The sequence below is a fragment of the Grammomys surdaster genome, unplaced genomic scaffold (assembly GCF_004785775.1).
Source record: "Grammomys surdaster isolate TR1022 unplaced genomic scaffold, NIH_TR_1.0 234, whole genome shotgun sequence".
In the NCBI taxonomy this organism is placed as follows: Eukaryota; Metazoa; Chordata; class Mammalia; order Rodentia; family Muridae; genus Grammomys; species Grammomys surdaster.
Window position 1 is genome coordinate 3,533,331 of NW_021604679.1, and position 22,677 is coordinate 3,556,007.

Sequence of the window (22,677 nt, forward strand, 5' to 3'; positions counted from 1 at the left end):
ATGCAATGCCAGTACTTGGATACTGAGGGAAGGGAGTTATGGGTTTGAGATCTGGGAAGCGCAGTGTAGCCAGACCTTGTCTCAAAAATCAAACTAAATCAAAACAATCAGAATGCTTTGCACAGGACATCCATCTTGGTTGAGCTGGCATTCAGGCAATTCTGGGTGGTCAGAACAGAAATAAACAGCTTCAAAACTAAGGCCAGGAACAAGAGCATGGTGTGATGATGCTACCTAGGATTCTTGAGCTGGCCACCCCAAGGCTGGGAAGAGCAGGGACAAGTCTCTGTAAGACACCAGGTGGGGAGTCAAGGTCAGCTCCTGGAGCCAGCCTCTCCTACATTTGGAAGCATATCTCAAGTAAACCCTTTCCTCCCCAAGTTGCTCTGGCTATGGTGTTCCATTAAAGCAGTGGAAACCCTAACTAGGACATGAGCCCTTGCAGAATTACATCTGTACCCTAAGGTTGAGCAGAAATAGACTTACAGAGCAATGTGAAATCTCTGACCCTCATGTGACATAGCAGTCAAGGAATAAGACTCAGTTCCCAAGGCTGCTCTAACAACTGCAGTGTGGCCATTTCTCCCCTTTACAAAAAGCAGGTAATGGGCTGGCGTGTAATTCAGTGGTAGAACACTTTCTTAGCATGTACAGGGCCCTGGATTCAATCCCTAGCACCACAGTGAAGATATCCTGAAAGGGCAGGCCCTGTTTAGAGTAGGCCTCGTGAAACCTCAGAACCAGAGCTGAGAGTTCTTGTGACTTTGATAGAATGGCACCAGAGCGTACTTTTTCTGGCTTTTCCATGGAGCCTCTGAGCTTTGCATCTTCCGGATGGAAGAGGCTCCCTCGTCTCTGCAGTCTTTTGTGTGCATTTTGTGCCCACCTCTTCTGCAAACGTCACTTCTATCCCTCTGACACAATCCCCACCCAGCAGCTGCTTTCCAAATCTGCATGGAACTGTCAGGAACACTGGTGCCTCCCAGTGACAGAAGGGGACCCCACCTGCCCCTTTGGTACATGGACTTTGCTAGGTGGTCCTCCTGAGGGGACATCTGTTTTATCTGGAACCTGCTCACTCCTCCGCCCCGTTCCTCCCCTGTCATCCTTTCCTTCTGGGCTTTATTTGAGCAGACCGGCTACCCCTGATGGAAACCACTCATTAGGTAAGCTGAAGATGGGTAGAGGATACGATTTGCACACAGTGAATTAGAACATTGTGTATCTCACATAGGAAATTGCTTGAACTTTTCAAAGGGATGAAGACTTAGTTTCCCATGTTGTATATTTGTACCTGTTGGTCAGTATAGGAGGATAGTGTAGACCTGACAAATAGTGTATCCATTAAGAACGTAGAATGCAGTGCCAGACTGCCTAGGTTCAGCTCCCTTCTGGGCCTCTTGTTAGGTGCACGGACTTAAGTCGAAGATCTCTGTGTCACAGTTGCAAAATAGAGAGAATGATTTTTTTTTAATTTCTAAGAAGGCTAAATACATAATCGAAACCATTGAAACAGGATTTGTTATATAGTTAGCATTCTGTACATGCTAAATGCCATACAAAATACTCAGGTGCTTCATCAAAGTACAAAGCCTTTGGATAGTATTTTATAGCAAAGGAAATGTTTTTATGTAGGTTGCAATTACCTCACTAGCCATGAGTCAGGTGAAGGGGAGACATTGTTGGTGGGTTGGGTGCTCCCTCTGTCCTAGAGGTCACAGTGGGGTTCCTACCTGGCACATTGGAAGATAGAGGGCTTTTTTTGTTTTACTTTGGTTTTATTTGTTTGTTTTGTTTGAGACAGAATCTTACCCCTGGCTAGTCTGAAACTCAGTCTCAGTCTGGGCTTGAACTCAGAGAGAACCACATCTCTTGTCTTTGGAGTGCTGGACTAACGGGTGAGCCACCATGGCTGATAAGGCTGAGAGTTTTTCCTTTCATCTGTTCCTGGCCTCCCCGGATAGCCAAGGTGGCTGAAGTGCCTGCTGAGCTGGTGACAGTGAGCGAGTGAGTGAGCGAGCGGGAAGGGTTCATGCTTCTTAGCTGGTCGGAACACCTGTTTAACAAGCAGTGTCTGGGCCTCCAGAGTGCTAGCCTAGAGGGGCAGCTGCGAACAAGGCGAGCACAGCTCCAGCTCTCAGGGAACTTAGCCTCTGACTGGGGTAAAACGCAGTCACAGCAATGCTACTATGCTTTCTGGGATGGGAAAGATGTTTGGGGATGTCTATGTTTGGGGGCATGTCCTAGGGCGTGTCCTGAGGGCCAGGTCCTAAACAGCTTGGCCATATCCTAGAAAATGACAGGAAAAGAGGTTTGAAGAATGGCTAGAGGTCAGGTAGAGGCTCAGGAAGATTCTAGAGAGGCACACTGGAGCTCAGAGGTGAGCAGGAGCCTCACCTACGTGAGGCACGGCAGTGTCAAGTAGCTCTGAGCCACACTTGGAAGATGACACAACCAGGACCTAGTGCAGAGACAGGGAAAGGGGGGAAGGGCTGGAGTAGGAAATGCCTGGAGCAAAGACTCAGCTTTCAGTAGGTCAAGAAGAAAGAAGGGGTTAGGTATATCAGTATAATTAGAAGAACTGAGAGGAAGGACTTCCCAGTGGCTTCTGTTTCTCAGTGAGGTGGACAAGGCAAGCTATTGATGCTGAGGTTTGTGGAAAGGGGAAGCTGCTTCACTGACAGAACCCCAGGAGGAAAAGGGCATGTGGTGTGTGTCAGGGTGTGTGTGTGCATGTGTGTAGGTGTGTGTATGTGTGTGTGCGCATGTGTATGAGTGTGTATGTGTGTCTGTGTGTAACTGCTTCACTGACAGGGTACCAGGAAGCTCTGGGGCCTAGCCCAAGTGTCACCAAGTGTCACCTCTGCCCTGTGCTATGTACATCCTGGGGCAGGCCCCATAAGCTCAGAAGCCCATTGTGGGCTTTGCCAGGAGGCTGCACAGCAGGGCAGCCTTGTTACCACAGCAACAGCCATGGAGCAAGCACTTGGCCCACGCTTAATGGAAGAATGGGCAGAAGGAACGAGTGTCCTGTGAAGGGGAAAGGGCAGGGCAAGGCAGACCCAGCTTTGCCTCGAATTAGCTATATGTTACAGGTATGTCCTGTCATCTTCCCGCATCCCTGTTTCCTCATCTTGAAGGTGACCATGGTGAGAAGTGAGTGGCTTTGGTGTGGAAGTGCTTCGTGAAGACAAGGGGTGCTCATGAGGCCCTTGGTTGGAGACAGCAGCTGTTAGTCATTGTTAGGTGGCACAGAAGAGGAGCCACGTGAGCATGTAGCCATAAACTACTGCCACTGAGGCTGGTGGTGGCGTTGGCAGTGAACTCTGGTCAAAGTCACAGGGTCACAGCTTTAAAACAGGTTGTCCCTGGTGGAACTAGGGTGTGGCATTTCTTCTAATGCCATCAGAGGGAAAGTGAAGATGGCCTGTTTCTCTTCTGCAAGGCTCAGGTCCTCTGAGAAAGGGGGTAGAGGGAGTCCCAAATGTTCTAAAACAATAAAGTAAAACAGAGAAGCAGAAGCCAGGTGCCAAAGTCAGGCCTGGAGATTTTAATGTACAGCTGGTTGGAGTGGCTTTATGACAGACAGACCCTGGCACTGATCAGGCCTTTGTGAATGGCCACAGAAGCCCTGCCAAATTCTGCTTCTTGCTGATGAAGAGAAGGGTCGGTCCTGCCCACCCACGGCCTCCTTCCTGATTGAGGTGGTTCCTGACCACTGCTACTCAGGCCATGCAACTGGCTACTGAGCGGGGAGGGGAGGCTGCTGGACTGGGCTAACCCTTCTCCACTCCAGTGCTTTCTGGCTTTTGGTCATGACACTTCTAAGTTGTGTCATTCTGTAGAGGCCTCACATCTGGGAGCAATAAGGGTCATTTGGGAGCCCCAGTGTTGGATCAGGCTGCCCAGAAAGGACCCGAGACTCAAGGCTCCCAGGCCATGGCACCACCCTCTGGGGATTCTCGCTTCAGTAGCTCCGTTGCTGCCACCTCGACTTCCTCTGGTTCCATCTGGCAGGCATCTGCCAGGGCCTGGCCTGTTGCCATGACGAAGTTAGCATCTGCTGCGAGGGAGTCTAGTCCTCCTCGAACCAGAGCCTGCAGAGGGAAGAGGATGTTGGGTGGGTCTTCCATGCAAATTGCCTTCTGGGCCCCCCACCGTTGGTCCTACTCTCTCCCCACAACAGTCTCTTACAAGGCCACCGCTGGATGTGGCCTGCTGCTCTGCTGCAGCCCCACCTCACCTCCTGGATCAGCATGGCAGTAGCAGAAGTTGTGCACTTGTGAGCCAAGTTCCTGGGAACACGCCCCTCAACGTTCCTGCTGTCGGGTGCTTCTAGAGACCATGACACGGGGCCCTTTCCCTTTTCCTGCACAGGATGCTCTGCCTGGGAGAGCTGTCTCAAACACAGAAAAGCAAAGACACCCCCCAAAAACAGATATGCTAGAACCAACAGATACACTGGAGCCCACAGAGATACCAGAGTCCATAGCTCATCCGAGGGAGTCTCCATCAAGATCCACAGAGCGGGCAAGATGCAGGAACACAGAACCCTTCTGTAATGGATGGACTGCTACCCACGGGGCTCTTCCCTGGCCAGGCCAGGCCAGGTCAGGTCTATGCAGCACTTCCTCCCAAGCCTTCACCTCTGTTACCTGGCATGGGGAAGGACACATCTGGCCTTCAGACATTCTTCTCTGGGTCATTTGTCTTTTCAGTTTGTCCACATGGGATTTGCCATGAGGTCCTGTAGGCAAAGTAAGGCAAGGTCAATAGGGTAACTGACCCCTGATAGACCGAGTCAGCAGAGCCTTGCTTGTCCAGCTATAGCAGGTAGTTTAGAAGATAGACACGAGTTGAAATCTAAGCAACTCCAGGCCAGACAGAACTGGCTCAGCTCTCCCTGCCCAGCACTTGGTCCTTATGGTTTGGGAGAGGTTGAGGGCTAGACTCACCAGCAAGCTCTTCTTCTATATGGCCATGTGCATGCATGTTAAAGTGTGTTGGAGAGCGTACCCTCATTGTTACTGAACTCCAGAAATCTTGGGGATGTTACTGTCACATAATAATCCCAGACCCATAGAGACTGCACGATCACCTGCTGAGAACTCCACAACCCAGGGGTCAGTTGTGTAGGGCTTGTTCTTCCAGGAGTATAGTGAAGGGTAACTCCAGGCTAGGCCTCACAAAAGGTGGGTATAGGCCTGCACAAGGCCCGTTAGAATGAACAAGCTTTCCCTACCCATCACCCATTCCCTTCAGCTTCCCACCCAGAGACTTCCTCAGCCTGGTGATACTGCCCCTCCCCCCAGGACCCATCCCATCATAAAGGTTCTAAGGGACCCTCCAAGCCTCCAAGAAAAGAGGGAACACCTCCCCCCCCAAAGCCCTCTAGGAGAAGTCTCAGTTTCTTAGTCACAGAAAAGGCTGACCTGAGACACTGCAGGGCTGACTGAAGGGTCCTTCTCTGGTAGTGGGCATGTCTACCCCTTCCAGGAGCTCCTTTTCATAGCAGATGCTAAAATGGAAGCAGAGCAGGCTGAAACCCATCCACAGAGGTGCCAGTGAACATCCAATCAGAGTGCAGGAGCCTTCACGCCAGGGCTGGTTCTGCCAGAGCTTGACTCTAGCTGTCCTTGACTCTGGGGGAGCAAGCCAAACTCATGGCTGCCTCCCCTCCTGCTCAGTGCTCTCCCCACCCTTCTCACGGCCTCAGCACTCGTGCAGACCATTGACTGGGACCCACTTCAGACTCGGGAAGTTTTGAAAGCTCCAGATGTTGCTCATGTGCAACTGAAACTGGGAATCGTTCTGGGCCTTTCCAGCCTGCCGTCATTAGTTACACTTCTGTATTCTCAGTTCACCTAATGGGTCCTAATTGGTCACAAGTGTACCACATGACACACCCACCAATGGCAAAGGCCAGGTCTGATGCTTCTGTATTTTCATACTACCTAGCACCACGGTGACCCAAAGACATGGGTACCCTTCCAGCAATCTGGGCTGCATTCGAGAGGCCTCTCTGGACTAGAGCGAGGTGTTGGAAGCCCTGACTAGAGAAGTGGCTGTTCATCTGGCTTCTGCCCTGTCTTCCCAATAAGACGGCTGCTTAGCCTGCCTATCCAGAGCAGGAGCCCCACTGGGAACCCAGCCCCTGTGTTATGATGGCTAAGTGACTCTGCTGCCTTTTATGTCACTCTGTGCATTTTATGTCACTTAAGCCACAGCCTGGGATTGATGTGATGGGAATGTGGTGGTTTGAATAGACTTATCCTGGGAAGTGGCCTTGTTGGAGTAGGTGTGGCCTTGGAGGAAGTGTGTCACTATGGGGGTGGGCTTTGAGATCCTCCTCCTAGCTGCCTGGAAGGCAGTAGTCTTCTTCTGTTTGCCTTCGGGACCAGATGTAGAACCCTCAGCTCCTTCTCCAGTGCCATGCCTGCCTGGACGCTGCCATGCTTCCTGCTATAATGACAATGGACTGAACCGCTGAACCTGGAAGTCAGCCCCATTTAAATGTTGTTTTTACAAGAGCTTTTTGGTCATGATGTCTCTTTACAGCAATGGAAACCTAACTAAGACAGAACTACCCAAATTCAACAACTGACCTCATCATACAGAGTTTCCTACAGTGTATGCTGCTGCTGGAGGCCCTTTCTTAAACTGTATTGGGTAACCAATACATTTCAATGCCTCCCTACTGAGAAATTATAGAAAGACTGGTTTAAGTTTGTAGCCGATGTTGACAAGAGGCTGCCCCCTGCTGGCCAAAGACACCCCTCAGGCCAGGTTTGCCTCTTGTGTTAGGGGTGTAGAGTGGTTCCGAAGGCCACACAGCAAACAAAGAACATTATACAAATTTCAGGATGCCTCCTTCCCTCTCAAACATGTCTCAGAATTCATATGCCCATGGCAGGGAGTTACCACTGTTACCTGGAAAACACGGGGCTGTTTCTATGGCTGCTGTTGCCATAAGCAACATTGGCATTGGCATTGTTGGTATTGGCACGAGCAAGAGGGTGGGTGCCTGGGTTCTGAGGGAAGTCCTCCAAGAAGACGGGTGACTCCAGCTCTTCCATCTCTATTTCAGCAAACTGGAGGGGTCTTTGGTTAGCCATGACAGGGGGCAGAGAGTTGGTCCTTTCCAGGAAGTTGTCCACTTGACCAAACAGGCCTCCAGTCCTCTAGAGGCAAGGGGGAGAGTGAGAAGGCAATGATTGGGTATGGGGATGTGTATGGAGTTCCTTGGGGTCGGGCAGTTAGCTGATAACCTGGGATGACAGTGTTAGGAACAAACAATCTATAAGGCCAGAAGAGAACGGACTAGAATATAGTATATATACTATATACTAGAATACAGTCCACCCTCGGCAAGGTCTAACTTTGATGGACAGACAGGATGTGCCTAAGGAACCATACAGGTAACACACACATGGGAACATGGCACACTGAATTGGGAGTCTGCCGAACTGTGTTCTAGCTCCCATATAATCAAGTAATATGGGACATTGCATGCCATCTATCTGGGCCACCATTTCACAAAATCCAATAGCGTTTAATGTTGGGGTGGTCGGTCCATGAAGAATCGTCAAGATTCAGTGGCTTACAACTTTCCATAGAACTCAGAATCAGGGCTACCTTGAATGGAAGGAGATCCTTGGGCAATGAAATTAGATGTAGGAAACGGTGTATCATATTTAGTATTTTTGAACCATAGATTCTGAGTCCCGAAAGATATGGGTGGCAAGGTGTAGGTGGTAACTTCAGCTCCCAAATCATTCTCCTGTGCAGCCTGGCTACCAGCCTTTCTCGCTCTTGCTACCTGCTGTGCCTGGTCCCTTAGAAGTGGCCACGGCCCTCACTCACCCGGAATATCCCCTCCTCCATGGCAGCCTCTACCATGGCCCTCTCCAGCTCCTCCTCTGCTGTCAGGTCTCCAGAGATGGCACGGTGGATCTCCGGAGCTGCCTCTTCCTCTATGGTCCGTAATCCAGCCTAGGGATGGTAAAGTGTCAGGGGGATCTTGCATTCCAGGAGACCAGAAATGCTTTCCCTGGCCCAACTTGTTTTGAATCCCTGAACTTACAGCTTTCCTGAAACCTGTTCTCCTGTCTGGACCAATATCACAGGGCTCTGAGGCCCCACAGTCCTGCTTTGGCCTGGGAAAAACAACCTTCATTCTGAAAAGTTTCTAAGGGCTTTTCTGTAATTGTGTAGGTAGAGACTTGGTATCCCTTCCACCCAAGCCTCTCAGTGGAGAAATCTTTTTATTGATATGTGTTTTCTAGCCAATGAAACTTTATATCACAAGAAATAGAACAAATCAAAATGAATGTCACCTGATAATTGTCAAAGAGGACACAGGATCATGTCTGTGACATTCTTACCTAAACCATACATTTTCTGTCTTGTATGAGGAAACATCGTACCAACCAAGATTGAGGGACAGCCAGCCTGTGTCCTCAAAAGAGTCAAGGTCATGTTAAGGAAAGACTGCCAAGTGATTGATTCCAGAAAGCAAGATACCAAGGCAAGATGCTGTGCATGCAAGGTGTATGATGCTAAGCTGGATGCTTTTTCTGTAAAGGGCATCGCTGAGGTGAGGAGTAGAGGGCAGTTATGTATCAGCACTAACCTCCTAGTTTCAGTGGTTGTGTTGTGGCTATACAGGAGAATTATGGAGGGCAAGGGCAAGTTTTCTGGAAATTTACATTAAAGTATTCTGAGCTGATGGGGTGTCATGTGAGTTATTCTTAAATGGCCCATATCAAAATTTGCAATTGTCTAAAAGATAAAGTTATTTCAAAACCACAAAGGTAACTCAAATACATTAGTGAACACACAGCCCAAATGTGTGTGTGTTGTTTTTAAAGATTTATTTATTTTAACTTTGCCTGCATATTATATCTGTGTACCATGTGTGTGCAGTGCCCACATAGGCCAGAAAAGGGCACCAGATCAGAGGAAGAGGAGGAAGAAGAAATGGAGGAAGAGGAAGAAGAGGAAGAAGAGGAGGAAGAGAAATCAAAAGCCCCACGAGATAAAACATACTGGCTGGGGGCAGGTTCTGTTTTATTTGGTGACCACTTCTCCAGTGGTCTCTCTTCAAAGAAATATTTTTTCCATCCAGTGACTCAGAGATGAGGAGTTCCCAGACCTTCTCCTGAGGCCAAACATTCTCCATCATAGATCGACCAGATAATTCAATGGGGTGAATTATCTTCTCACACCGTTCATCTAGGCCCCCTCCTTTTGCTTCCATCCCTGACTGTCGGTGAGGGACCAAGAGAGGGGCTTGGGTCAGGAGGGACGTCCCTTGGAACCCACCTAGGTTGGACTTACCTGTATCTGAACTGTGTCCTTTTTGGGTCGATACCCATAATATTCCTCCTGGCGCTTCATGAACTTCCGGAAGTGCTCCTGGATGAGGAATGTGGCATAGAACTTCCCCACTGTCACCTCATCATCTGTAGACAGCCAAAAGGGAGGTAATGAAGGCCAGCGGGAGGCTCACACTGGGGTCAGCAGGCTTGGGCACTCGGCCCATCCTGCTGAGGCGGTGAGTGGACCCCTTTCACCCTGAGTTAGTGTATCTCTGTTAGATGCTCTTGGCATCTGCCTATGGTATTAATAGTATCTAGATGTCAGGTTCTCAACAGGCTTCTTGAGGAAGCTTCTCGACCTTTATGTGTCTGTCCTAGGCTCTGTTCTCTCATAGGAGTACCCACCTCCTATTGGAGGGATGACTTGGTCCAGCAGCTTCATGCTGGTTCTCTTCCAGATCTTCTTGATGATGGCTCTCAGCTCCTCATTGGCTTGTTCAAAATTGCCTGGGGTGGGGGTTGGGGATGAGAAAGGTGAGAGTGGCCCTAAAGTGACTGAACTTGACACAGCCTGAGAGAGCAGACATTTCTTTAGCACACCCTGGCTCAGTGTTCTTTTGTGATAGCTGCTGCACTCTACACTGGCTGTGGGATGAGGGCACGGGCAACCCAATGCTTGGCTCGTACTTACTTCCAACCCTAACTTCAGCCCTGCGAAGTTACACTGTAGGCTGCTGTTTCCCTTTCTCTCTGTAAAGATTTCAAGTCTCTACACATTCCAGTTTGTCCTGTGGTCCCCAAGCAGTCCTCCTGCTGCTCTAACTTGCTCCTTCCTCAATCCTGGCTTCCTTCCTTGTTGTCTCAAGTACCCTGCCCATGGATGCCTCACACATCATTGGACCAGGTAAGGGGATGGCCCTGAAGCTTCTGGAACCCTGACTGAGGACTCAGGAACAACACCTTGACCTCAACCCCACCTCTTCCCTTGTGTGTGTATTCCTGATTTGGGGGTCAATAGGTTTAGTGGAGTCAAGTGTGGGCTCTCACACCTCCCCAGTACTGAGTCCTACTTCCATCCCACCCAGAACCACCCAGGGAGGACCTTATCTCTGAGTGAGCACTGTCATGTACCTCTGCTTCTGACACAGCTGAGGATTTTGAGACATAATCTTATGACATAATCTTTCTACGTGGAGCAGCCTCAGACCCTGTGAGACCTGAACGGCACAATAGTTGGGGACCATGGCCTGGGTTTCTTCTGATCTGTCCACATTTCTGGCAATCTGTGCAAGAATCCACCCTCCTAGAGAAAAGGGGCACCCATGAGGAGTCCCTCACCTTCCGTCTTGATCTTGAGGGCTGTGCGCACCAGGGCAAAGAGTGTGGCATTGAAGGTGACTGTCCCATCGCTATTCAGGGGCATGTTCATGCCCACCAGCCTCTGTACGGGGAGAGGTAGGGCTCGCTGATGCACTGGGAACAAGCACAACTCATCAAGTCACCCTTACCTGGTGCGGGATAGGAGGGGCTATGAGGATGGGTGGGATATGTCCTTGGGAGTGGGCTGAGTGGAGTATGTCCATGAGACTTGAGGTCAGCAGGGCAGGACTTAGAGACTGCTGTGGTTAGGAACTGGAATGTCTGCCAAGGTCCATGTGTTAAAGATTTGGACCCTAGGGTGGGTGGGTGCTGGGAGGTGGTAGCAACTGTAAGGGGTGGACATAGAGGGAGGTTTGGGGAAACTGAGGGGCACACCTTTTTCTCCTTGGGTCTGGGCCACAAGACGAGTGGTTTTGCTCCACCATGGCCCCTACCACGACGTCTACACCTATCACCCACAACCAGAGACCTAAATGCAATGAGTTTGCTGGATCTCTGGATTGAAGTCCCCAAGTTGAGAACTAAAATAATCCTTTTCTCTCTTTAAGAGATTCGTCTCAGGTCTTTGTTATGGTTGTGGCCAGCTGACTGACATAGCGAGCTGCCGGGAAACCACTGCTATAAAATGTCTCCTCCTATCAGGCTCTCTCTAGTCACCCAGCCCCATAGCACCTGCGATTGTCCTTCCCCGAGCCACAGCTGCTTAGCCTGACAGCTAAGCAGGTGGATCATGCACAGATGTGGATCTTAACTGTCACAGGTGGGTCACCTGAAGGATGAGGGTGAGAAAACTTAAGACACCCCTCTCCCAAAGAGCCAGGGATCGCCTCAGTGTATCACAGGTACCACACAGAGCGAGGGGGTCAGGGAGTGGCAAGTGGAGAAAGCCACATAGGAAGAGGGTGTAACGGAAAGAGATAACCAGAAAACAGAGTTTCAGGCTGGATCTGAAGTTGGAGCAGAGGCAGGAAGGGTTTTGGAAGCATCTCTGAGGTTCAAGGGGACCTTGGTTATGGCTATCCCTGTGCACCACTGGCAGGCTGCTTCAGGCAAGGTAAGACAGGTATTGTCCTGGGAGATGTTACCTTACATGCTACCCTGTGTGGGCAGAACTTCCCAAAGCCCAGAGGGGGCTGGATCCTCCTCAGCAGGGTCACCACATCCAGATGCTTGATCCTGCCCCTGTGGGAGGACACAGAGACAAGTACATCTAGGAATGTTACTCAGAGAACCTCTGTTCCTTACTCAGAGAGCAGACAAAGAGGGAAGGGAGCCAGAGGGCTAGGAACATTTCCTGTTTTTTAACCCTGTTTAAAAGGCCTAGCAGCCTTTAAATCTATATTACTTTAAATCTATATTGTTAGTTCTTTATAAATTCCATACAATGTGCTTTGATCATCTTCACCCATGCCTCCCCCAACCCTTCTCACACTGCCCCCCATACCCCAAAAGAAGAGATAATGTTTGTGTTTGTGGGCGCCCACCACAGAACAGGGCTCTCCATGTTGTGAAGATACACATTTTCTTTCATAAATTTTTCCTCTAAGGCAGGGGATCTGGATTTCATTTCCTCCCATGCTAAGACATTCCTTAAGTTTTGGTCAAGCTGAAAGCGGGGGTTCTTGGGTTGTGTTGTGTACATAGATCAAGAGAGCAGCCTACTCCAGAGACTCCCCCAGAGCTGGGGACACTGTGGCAGTGCAACCGTGATCTCTGGGATAGGCACAAAACAGAGCAGCCAGGACCAAGGAACTGGCAGTAGAGGAGTGTTGCCCTAAGAACACTCATTTGGGGGGGGGTTTATGGACCACCTCATCCTCACAGCTGGCTGTGAAAGACATTTCTTCTTCTTCGGAGCTCAGAGGTTCTTGTGCTTACAGATAATCCTATGAAAACCAGGAATGTTGAACACACAAGGATGTCTTTTCAATTAAAGAAGATAAGTGACCTATTTTCTGCCCAGACAGCTGGAAATGGAGGTGCGCAATAGCCTGGGCGACTCTTATGTTACCTATAGAGCTAGGCAATGCTTGCTCTCCCAAGCTCCCACACTGGGACCAGAGCTTGCCAATAGTTTAGATGACCTTTGCACTATTTGTATGGCCAGGGTGAACCCCCAAACTCCTACAAACAGAACCAGAGGTAGTTAATAATGTAGGTACCTGTATGGCCTGCCTATAACCACACCAGATCCTCCTCATAGGCCCTTAAAAGATAATTCATGCAGCTTTTCTATAGAAACCACTTTCAGAGATCAAGTAACAGGCCCTTTGAGAGAGTTTTGATGTAATTATGTCTTACTGTGCACATGGGATTATGTTACATAAGGAAACTTTTCTTCCCAAATTGTACTTTACTTAAATATGCCTAAAATAAGCTGTCCAGTGTCAGACTCCTAAGTTAGAGCCAGCGCTGGCTGCTGAGTTGCATTGAACAGGATTTCCTCCTTGCCGCACATGGAGTGTGAGGCTGATGGTCGTGACACTTGTAGACCCCACACTGTCTATAAACTAAGTGCTGAGTGAGACAGACAGGCAGACAGATAGACACACACACACTCATGCATGCACACACACATGCACATACATTGGTACTTGGAATTGAGCCCAGGGTGTCTCACATGACAGGCAAGTATTCTATCACTAAGCCACATCCTAGCTCCCCATATACAAATTAGGAGTGTGTGATAGTGAGAGAAGCAAGTAGAAATTTCAAAAGTGTGTGTGTGTGTGTGTGTGTGTGTGTGCATGTGTGTGTGTGTATATGTGAGTGAGTGAATACCGTGTGTGCAGGTACCCATGTGCCGTGTGTGTGTGTGTGTGTGTGTGTATACTGTGTGTGAATACTGTGTGTGAATACTGTGTGTGCAGGTACCCATGGAAGTCAGAAGAAGGTGACAGATCCTTTGGAGCTGGCATTACGGTGTGAGTCATTGGGCCTGGATATTTAAAACCAAACTTGGGACTTCTGCAAGAGTAAGAAGTGCTCTTAATTTCTGAGCCAGCTCTCCAGCCCCTAGGTAGGTTTTTGTTCTTTTATTTTATGTGTAGATTGTTTTGTCTGTGTATATGTCTGTGCACCACATGTAAAAAGTAGCCCAGAGTCCAGAAGAGGGTGTCAGATCCCCTAGAACTAGAGTTATAGGCAGTTGTTAACTGCCATGTGGAAGCTGGAAATTAAATCTAGGTCCTCTAGAAGAGCAGCAAGCATTCTTAACCTTTGAGCCAGCTTTCCAGCACTCGACCCCTAGGAGTTTTTACTATCTCTGTTGAAAACAGTGTAGAGGGCAGTTGCCAAGAACTCTGGACAGACTAGCCTTGAATTTTGGTGCCCTCACTTACTGTGTAACACAGGACAGCTTAATCTCTCTACACCTCAGTTTGCGAATTTGTAAGACTGGAATGACCAGAGAGTCTGCACCACAGGTTGTTAGAAGAATCAGATGAGTCAACATACGAAGTACTGGGAAACACTCAGTAAATGTGATCTTGCTACTTCTTCTATCAAGAGGAAGGCGTAGGAGAGTGCTTCCCAAGCTCCGAGGTGCAGGCAGATGGCCTGAGGATCAGGCCGACAGCAGTGGGTACTCTCACTCAGACAGCCTGAGTGTGGCCTGGGACTCTGCACTGTAATCAGCCTCCAATACAGCCAGTAAGTAGAGCCCAGAGTGAGCAGCCTGGCCCTGTGTGCCTGTGATGTACTGAGATCTCACTCCTGAGTACTAAGTGGCCAACTAGAAGCTAAGTGACCCCTTCCTCAGAAAATTAGTGTGTTTCTCTTTTGAGAGATCTCTTCCACCTTTGAGACATGCTGATTCCTCAGGCTTAATCTACCTTGGGTAGATTAAGGGGGAACAGAGAGACTCCAGAGGGATCACTAGGATGGAAGAGTGAGCAATTTGGTACCCAGAACTGCACAAAGACTCACTTTGCTTCCGGGTCGTACTCAGCCCAGATGGCCTTGAACTCATCCAGGTGGTGAGGGCCTAGAATGGACCAGTCCCTTGTGAGGTAGTCAAAGTTGTCCATGATGACAGCCACAAAGAGGTTGATGATCTGCAAAGAGACAGGGGTGCCCACAGCACAGGCAGGTGATGCAGGGACTGATGTCAGGGTGGGGGTGGGGAACAAGGACAGACTGGGCATGGGGCTCCTCTTTCAATCCTGCCTTCTAGCACACTCCACATTCCATCACAAGCAAGGCTGAGTCTTGCCTCTGTTCTTGCCCAGTGTGTGCTCTGGTACTGGTGACCATTTGCTAAAACTGAACTGGGACACCCCTTTGGGAGCTACTCTGATCTCGGAGAATTACTCTGCCTCTTCTAGGCATGGCTGATGCCTCTCTCACTTTTCCTGTATACACTGGGTGTCCTTTGAATTGCCATGCTTGCTCACACATGAACTCACTCCATCAGAGTCCAGACTAGGTCTCGTTCATGTTTCTAACCCCGGCACCCAGCCTTCTGTCTGGCAAACATTAGACATTTAAAGGTTTTGGGTGAATATAAGGAGTAAAAGGGAACACCAGTGTGAGGGGCCCAGTGGGCGCCTTCCTCATGGACAGCTCTGCTACCACCTAGGGATTTGATGCTATTTCTGACCCTAGCCAGGTTCACTTGGGTGACTCATTTTAGAGTCTCACTTGTCTTGTGACACAGCATCTTCCTGTGCTGCAGAATAGTTAGGGCAAATGTCTCTACTGGAAGCCTCTATCTCTTGAGAACCAGCCTCATCACAGTTCTCCTGGCTGCAAACTATATATGTAACACGTATAATATATACAGTAAGGACATCATTACGCATAGTGAAAATGTCTTGTGGTCCATTTGGAGCAAGAAAAACGAGCTCACAAAATAAAGACACCCCAAAAGATCAGATCCAGGGACAGTCTAACAAGAGCTTCCAGTGCCCCTAAGATGTCTCCACCCCACCTCACTCCTCAAGTCCCACCCTGACCAGAGCCTTCAGACTTCTCACCAGGAAGGCGCAGAGCATGTAGAAGCTGATGAAGTAGTAGTAGGCAAAGTGGGTGCCACACGTATACTCCTCCCCGGGCGCATAGTCAGACTCTGGGTCACACAGCTTCCCATAGCTGCAGGCCAGCAGGATCTCTTGCCATGCTTCCCCAGTGGCACACCTGAACAGAGGAGAGATGCCGTTCGCCTGTGCAGGTTTGCTGGGTCTCCGGGAACAGCCAGTGGGATGAACAGAACTGGGCTGCTCCCCGAGGTAGGATCCCCATAAGCTTGGTCACAGTGTCCCCTCCTTGCTGTTTCCCCTTTGCTCCCCCCGCCCCTGCCTTTTTAAAATGCAGGGCTAAAGTAGAGTTAAGCTATACAGAAAACCTTTCTTGGAGTGGGGGTGACCTTTTACCCATGATCAGAACCACAGCTAAAGTGAGTGTCATAGATCAATGTCAAGGGTCACTGAGGTCTCATCACTCTCTGCGGGACATTGGAGATTTGAACTCTGCCTCAGTGGAGTGAATAGACAGCATTCCACCCAGGAGAGATTCAGTGCCAAACCTCAATGCATTACACCAGGCAGGGAACCCCTCTAGTACAGGGCCTACATGGGACCAGCATGGTCTGGAGTGCACAGAACTCAGTGAGGCCAGGGGACTCTCGTGCCTGAAGAGCAGCAGCACAGCTTGTGGGAAAGTCTGGAAGTTGTTGTTCCGGTTTATTTGTGTCCCGTCCACCAGGGCGATCTTCCCAAACATCTGCGAAGCATGGACAACCAGGATACAAGCGTTTGCTCAGCTTGTCTCCCGCCACGTCTCTTGCTTGACCCGCTTCCCACCCTGACCCTTATTTCATTTCAACACCTTTCACTTCAGGCCACGTCAAATCTGAAGCCAGACTCATTGGATTCCTTTCTAGGTCACGTAACATTCTTCCTCTCAATCCAGAGGCTGGGTAGACAATTTCTCTCCAGCAAGCACTAAGTTAATCAAGATCTGGGTAGGGGTTCTGGGAGGCAGACTCTAGCTAAGGCCTTAGAGACCAGATCTGGCCCCTGATATCTTCATGTGCTAGGGTCTCTCCTGGCTACACCCTGTCTCCTAACACCAGAGTTTCTGGGTCTCATTTCTACTTCCTCTGTTAGATTGGAGAAGAGGAATGTAGAAGGCAGAGAAGGCTCAGCTTTCAGTTCTATGTTGTTAGGCCTTTCTGGGTCAACAGATAGAACCTCTGGGTTGGCTAAGACTCATCTTTTGGCCTGAGTCCACCTGCCTCTCACCTGCATGCCAATGACCGCGTAGATGAAGAAGAGCATGACAATCAGCAAAGCCACATACGGCAGAGCCTGTGGGCAAGAGGATGCAGCAACAGCTAAGTGTTTCATCTGGCTGCCCTGCAGCCCACAGAACCACAGCCCTTGGTCCTTCAGCCTGACCTCCCTTGGCTCACCAGGAACCTGTCTGGCTCTGGGACCTTGGGATCCCACCTTGGGCTAGTGGCATTCCTGGGTCCATTTCCAGGATCCCTGGTCCTGGCCTGTTGGGCACTCGCACCTGGAAGGACTTGATGAATGTCCACAGCAGGGTGCGAACACCCTCTGCCCGGCTCAGCAGCTTGATCAGTCTCATGACCCGGAACAGGCGGAAGAAGGCACTGGAGATGCGGGCGCTCTCATCTGGGTCCTGTGGGGCAGCAGCCCCAGAGGTCAGTCTGGGGTGGCACTCGGGGATAAGGGGCGGGGCAGGCAAGAGATGCAGTGCACGCGCGCAGTGTGTGTGCGTGTGTGTGTGTGTGTGCGTGTGTGTGAGACATCCATAGCAGGAGGGTTCCAGATCTACTTCAGAGCCCCGATTGACTCAGCCTTTGGACTATCCTGGGATTCAGGGCTCTGGGGTCACGTGTCTCAAGAAGGTTGAGTGTGGGGTCCAGGCTATGCAGTAAGCTCGTGCTTGGGAGAAGAGCAGGGATTCTTCCCGAGGTGCGGCTGCAGCAAGGCCCACTGCTGGCTTCCTATTCATCTCTCCTTCCCTGTAAACTTGTCACCAAGCTAAGTATCCGGTGGCCTGTAATGTCTCCCAGAAGTGTCCAGTAGCTTTAGCAAGCTGTTGTCCTACACCACTCTTGAGTGTTTTAAATTAGGCAAGCTTCTGCCCTTGTGCCAGCTTTAGTCCTGTCCCATATATGGCAGTTTTCGGCCCTGTTCCTGTGCCCACTAAACTGTCACGGAGGTCTGGTGACAGTCCTTTCTATCATCTATAGAGAGAATATGGGGAGAATCCTCAACCCATTTCTCAGAGCTCCAAAGAAGCCACTACATCCATGCATGTCCCACCACAGAGTCCCCACCTCTACCCAAACCCCAGACTTCACTGGGTCTGCTGTAAGGAAAGTAACCCTGACTTCTGGGGGCACCGCATGCAATCCATGCAGCTAGCTCAGCATGCAAGCTGCAGGGCAGGGTGAACAGGCTCATGCAGCCTGAAATTACAACGTTCCCGCAGCCTCCACCCAGGCAATACAGTCCCCCGCTGGAGGCCAGGAAAGTCTGTGGAGAAAAGAGACGAGGGGAGAGAAACACATGGGAGGGAGGTGAAGAGAGTTGTCAGAAAGGATGGACACAAGGAGAGTTAAAGAGAGAAAAAGACAGGCAAGGGATGGAGACCTCATATGGCTGTAGTCGGAGTGGAGAAGGCAAGAGACCTGGGCAAGGGAACATGAGGAGAGGGAAGACTGGACAGAGACAGGTCCCATCTCATCTTTGAGATGCATCTGTGGGTGATAAGGGCTTGGTCTCTTTCTGGGTCTGGGTTGTGTGGTACAGGGAGCATCCTGGCCAAGGGCGTACTGGAAAGAAAATACCTCTCATCGTTATAAGTAGGTTCCCCACATCCCCTGTAACCAGAGCTGATGCCCTCACAGAAGTCCACCTTCCAGGGGCAAAGTGGGTGTGAGTTGGGGAGACTAGAGACCCCTCTTCCCATCAGATATCCCCTGACTCAGGCCTGGAGCCAGGATCAAAGCTCACATCTCAGTGGCCTGGCTCCTTACGAACACATAGTTAGGTGCATGGGAGTGCCTATCTCTTCCCTGGCCACATTTTGTCTTCTAGAGCCCTGGGTTGGTGAAATGGGTAAATCTAGGTTTCCATGTGCCTGCAGATAGACTAATCCCAGCACTCAGGCTCTCGTACCACTGGCCTCAATCCTGGCTGCATGCCAGATTCATGTAGAGAATGGTACTGTACATGTGCCATTGTGGGGCCCACCCAGCCAATGAAGCCAGTGACTATGGAACAAGGTTTCAGAGGTTTCAGTACACACCAGGAAATTCTCTCATGTGTAGCCAGGTGACAAATGTGTTCTTTATTTCTATAGTCTGACCTGCAGTCACTCAGCACAACTGGCCATTTGAATTACAACAAAAATCTAATAAAACTGGAAACTAGGGCTGGAGAGATGGCTCAGTGGTTAAGAGCACTGACTGCTCTTCCAGAGATCTTGAGTTCAATTTCCAGCAACCGCATGGTGACTCACAACCATCTGTAATGGGATCCAATGCTCTCCTCTGGTGTGTCTAAGGACAGCAACAGGATACTTACATACATGAAATAAAATAAATAAATCTTAAAAAAAACCCTGGAAACTAGCTCTTCAGTGACATCAGCCACATTTTAAAGGACCAGGAGGAGCACTGGACAGGACAGTGTGGGACTGGCATTGAAGTTCTGACCAACAGGCAAGGCCTTTCCCTTTCTGTGTTGGGAATGTAAATCAGTCTTAATGTGTCTCAAATACATATTCCCGGTAAGGGAAATTTTCCGTTTCTGAAAACGAAAGGAAGACCATGTTAGCTTCCATAGCCAAGAGAGCAACAGCCTCTGGCACGTGAGCCACAGACTTGGAGAAGTTCCTGTTTGAATTGGGGCTATTTATTCTGGCTGATCAGAGTTCTCTCTTCTGGCTGCTTGTGACAAGTGAGGCTCTCAAACCACAAATAAATGTTTTCCTGGCAAAGGCTGAGCATGAATGGAAACACACAGCACATACGCACACTACACATTATCCCCTCCCCCCTCTCTGCGTTTGCCCCGAGCCCCCCCCCCCCCAACCCCTATCAGCCCTGAGCAGATGGAGCTGTCTGTCACTATCCTGGGATGAGGTGAACAGGGTTCCCAGGATCCTCCCCTACTACAACAGACAGTTGGTGCGTCAGCCAAGTCCCCAGAAGGTGCCATTTCCCCCAGGGATGAGCTTTTGGAGCCTCAGCCCAGGGCCCCTTCCTCACAGATGAAGGCTTTTCTCAGCCGGTCCCTCTCTCAAGCATCTCCAGTCTAGATATCTGTCTCTCCCACCAACTTGCTCCTCTGGGCCTGGAGTAGGACCTCCAGGAGGCCTAGCCTACGAGGTCCCTGCCTTGAATGAGCTAACCCTCAGGTAGGATCACACTATTCCCTAGCTAGAGTAGCTTAGGCAGATGAATGCCTTCTCTGTCTCTTCTTCCTCCTGGCTTCTTCTACCCTTGCCTAGCTCCAGGGTGTGGCTCAGTGAGGACCCAAGGGGACAGTGTATTTTGTTTTCTGCCTCTGATCTTTGGCTCTCTTCTTCCTGTCCCCACTCTCTCCTCCTGGTCAGCCTTCAAAATACACCCTAGGTGACCCTTCCTACCACCAAATCCCCTTTCTGTCCTCGGCCATATAAACCACTGCAAGGCCTTTCTGGCTGTTGTCCCTGGGTCAGCCCTGGTCCCTCTCAGCACAAGCTCAACAGGGCAGCCCTAGTGATCCCATTAGAACTGATGTATGACAGTGTTTATACCTTCCAAAGGGTTCTTTATTATCTCAGAACAGACTCCAGCGTGTAATTATGGCCTTTAAGAAGATCTGACCACAGTGCTCAGTGTTCGTATGTTTGTTCTCCAGCGTCTCCCATAGCTGCATGGCTTACCCGCCCCCTATTCAGATCTTGGCTCCATATAATATGCTCCAGATACCACCCTCTCATTCCCTTCTTTGTGTCATCTCTATCCTCCTTATCTTCATATAGCCCAGCAACAATATTCATTGTCTACTGCCCACTACAATTTTGTTCCCTGCTCTGCCTCCAGCATCCAGAGCCCTACAAGGCACATGCTGGTATTCAGTAGGTACTTAATGTGTGCTGTAAATGACTGAATCCTTAGAGAAGAGCTACCTTTCCAGTCATTAGATTAGCATCTCAAAAGTAAAGATTTAACCCTTCCCTAGCTTGCTCAAAACCTTTGGTGACTTTTATTAGTGCGTGGGCTCATGAAGTCCACACCCTCCCCAGCCATGCCCAGACCCCTTCTCACTTCTGCCTGCCTATATAAATCTCCTGAGACAACTCAGCATGTCTGACCTCTGCACATTCTCTCCCAGAGGATTCCCTGCCTTGGACTTGCTACCCTCTTCAACTCCACTGCTGCCCCTTACATCTTCCTCGATGTAGCCACCGATGACCTCTGCTTGCCACTCTAGCTCTTGATCTCTGCTGTGTGAGCACACTCCTATCGGTCTGGGTCCCTAGGCATCACACTACTCTGGAGAATATCACTCCTCGAAGGCAGAAGACTTATTCTGTTCTAACACCGGATACCATGTTGTACTCGCCATGGGTACTCTATAAACATCTGCGGAGTGAACAAGAGCCCTACCCCAGTGAGGGCTCTGCCCGCCCTATACTCACATCGATCTCACTCAGGATGACGTCGATGATGCTGCCGATGACAATTAGGAAGTCAAACACATTCCAGGGATCTCCAAAATAGCCCTGGGAAGGGAGGTCATGGAAGGGCAAGGGCTTAGCTGTGGATGAAAGCAGCTGTGACAGCCAGTGGGAGTGGGGAGTGTCCACTAAGCTGCTGGGCAGATCAGGGTTCCAGCATCCCATTTCTCTCTGGTTTCTAATTCTCGTCCTCTGAGCTGTGGCCTCAACTTTCCTAATGATGCAACCCTTGTGTTTGTAATAATACATTCCCTTATGCTGTGGTGACCCCCGCTCATAAAGTTATTTTGTTTCTACTTCATATCTGTAATTTTGCTGCTGTTATGAATTGTAATATAAAAATCTGACATGTAACCCCAAAGGGGTCGAGACCCACAAGTCAAGAACTAGTGTTCTGGAGCATCCCTGGTAAGAGGCTTGCTGAGAGCTTAGTCTAGAGCTTTCACCTCCAGAGCCCCACTTAACGTTTCTGTCCAGAGCTCGACAGAACAGAACTCAACTGGACTAAGATAGGACTGTGGAAATAGAGTTGAGAGCCTCATAAATAAAACAAAATCTTCTCCTCGTTTGAGGCTTGTGCTCCAGAAGCAGAAAGGAAGGCACAGGATGTGAATGGGTTCACAGATGCAGCAGCGAGCATCTGTATGCCAGCACTCCATTCTGGCTTCTGGAAGTCTTGCTAGGCCCACATCTAACAGGAGGCATAGCATAGGCATGAGCAGCCTGAGAGCAGAAGGCGGAAGGGCTTCAGGTAGGAGGGGAAAGTCTCTCCCTCCCAGGCCACAGCTGTCCCTTTGTCCCCATGGCCCAGCCACTCACCCTGGGCTTGAAGGCTATGAGCTTGAGGACCATCTCCAGGGTGAAGATGATGGTAAAAGCCACGTTGAGAATGTCTGAGATGTGGTTCATCTGTTCCGACTGGTTGTAGTGCTGGAGAGACAACATGGGTGAGGTAGGTCATGAGGGCCAGGCTTACCAACTACAGATCACAATCTCAGATCCATCCCCTCCATGGGCAGCTCCCACTGTCCTTGGGTTCACTTCTCACCTGTTTTATCTCAGCAAGCCAGGAGATCAGTTACCTCTTGACTTTTATCAGATCCCGAGGATACCTTTCATACCCATCCCATCCATAATAGGCAGAGGTAGAGGGGAATGTGGAGATTCAACAACCACAAGTCTGACCAAGTATGGCTCAGGTCTATAAATATCACTTATATATTGGTCCTGGGTGACCAAAACTGACAGTCTCCTAGGCAGGGCTTAGCATAGT

The 22,677-nt window shown here is 49.8% G+C and overlaps 1 protein-coding gene across 3 annotated transcripts in view; it reads right to left on the reverse strand.

The window, feature by feature from the left end:
* Window positions 1–3,527: 3,527 nt before the first annotated feature.
* The window catches only part of Cacna1s (calcium voltage-gated channel subunit alpha1 S), a 67,223-nt gene continuing 48,073 nt past the window's right edge, over window positions 3,528–22,677 (reverse strand). The window contains exons 27-44 of one of the 3 annotated variants that reach the window (XM_028773802.1): window positions 22,224–22,334; window positions 21,366–21,449; window positions 18,152–18,208; window positions 17,217–17,345; window positions 16,943–17,008; window positions 16,330–16,421; window positions 15,677–15,836; window positions 14,628–14,755; window positions 11,786–11,882; window positions 10,659–10,761; window positions 9,726–9,827; window positions 9,340–9,464; window positions 7,864–7,992; window positions 6,931–7,181; window positions 5,433–5,518; window positions 4,656–4,747; window positions 4,244–4,396; window positions 3,528–4,097 (exon numbers count right to left, since the gene is read on the reverse strand). In XM_028773802.1, coding sequence (XP_028629635.1) covers window positions 3,924–4,097; window positions 4,244–4,396; window positions 4,656–4,747; window positions 5,433–5,518; window positions 6,931–7,181; window positions 7,864–7,992; window positions 9,340–9,464; window positions 9,726–9,827; window positions 10,659–10,761; window positions 11,786–11,882; window positions 14,628–14,755; window positions 15,677–15,836; window positions 16,330–16,421; window positions 16,943–17,008; window positions 17,217–17,345; window positions 18,152–18,208; window positions 21,366–21,449; window positions 22,224–22,334 — 2,139 coding nt within the window. In that variant the 3' untranslated portion in view covers window positions 3,528–3,923. Of the gene's footprint in view, window positions 4,098–4,243; window positions 4,397–4,640; window positions 4,748–5,432; window positions 5,519–6,930; window positions 7,182–7,863; window positions 7,993–9,339; window positions 9,465–9,725; window positions 9,828–10,658; window positions 10,762–11,785; window positions 11,883–14,627; window positions 14,756–15,676; window positions 15,837–16,329; window positions 16,422–16,942; window positions 17,009–17,216; window positions 17,346–18,151; window positions 18,209–21,365; window positions 21,450–22,223; window positions 22,335–22,677 lie in introns of all 3 variants that reach the window. The other 2 variants (XM_028773800.1, XM_028773803.1) reach the window with 2 other exon arrangements.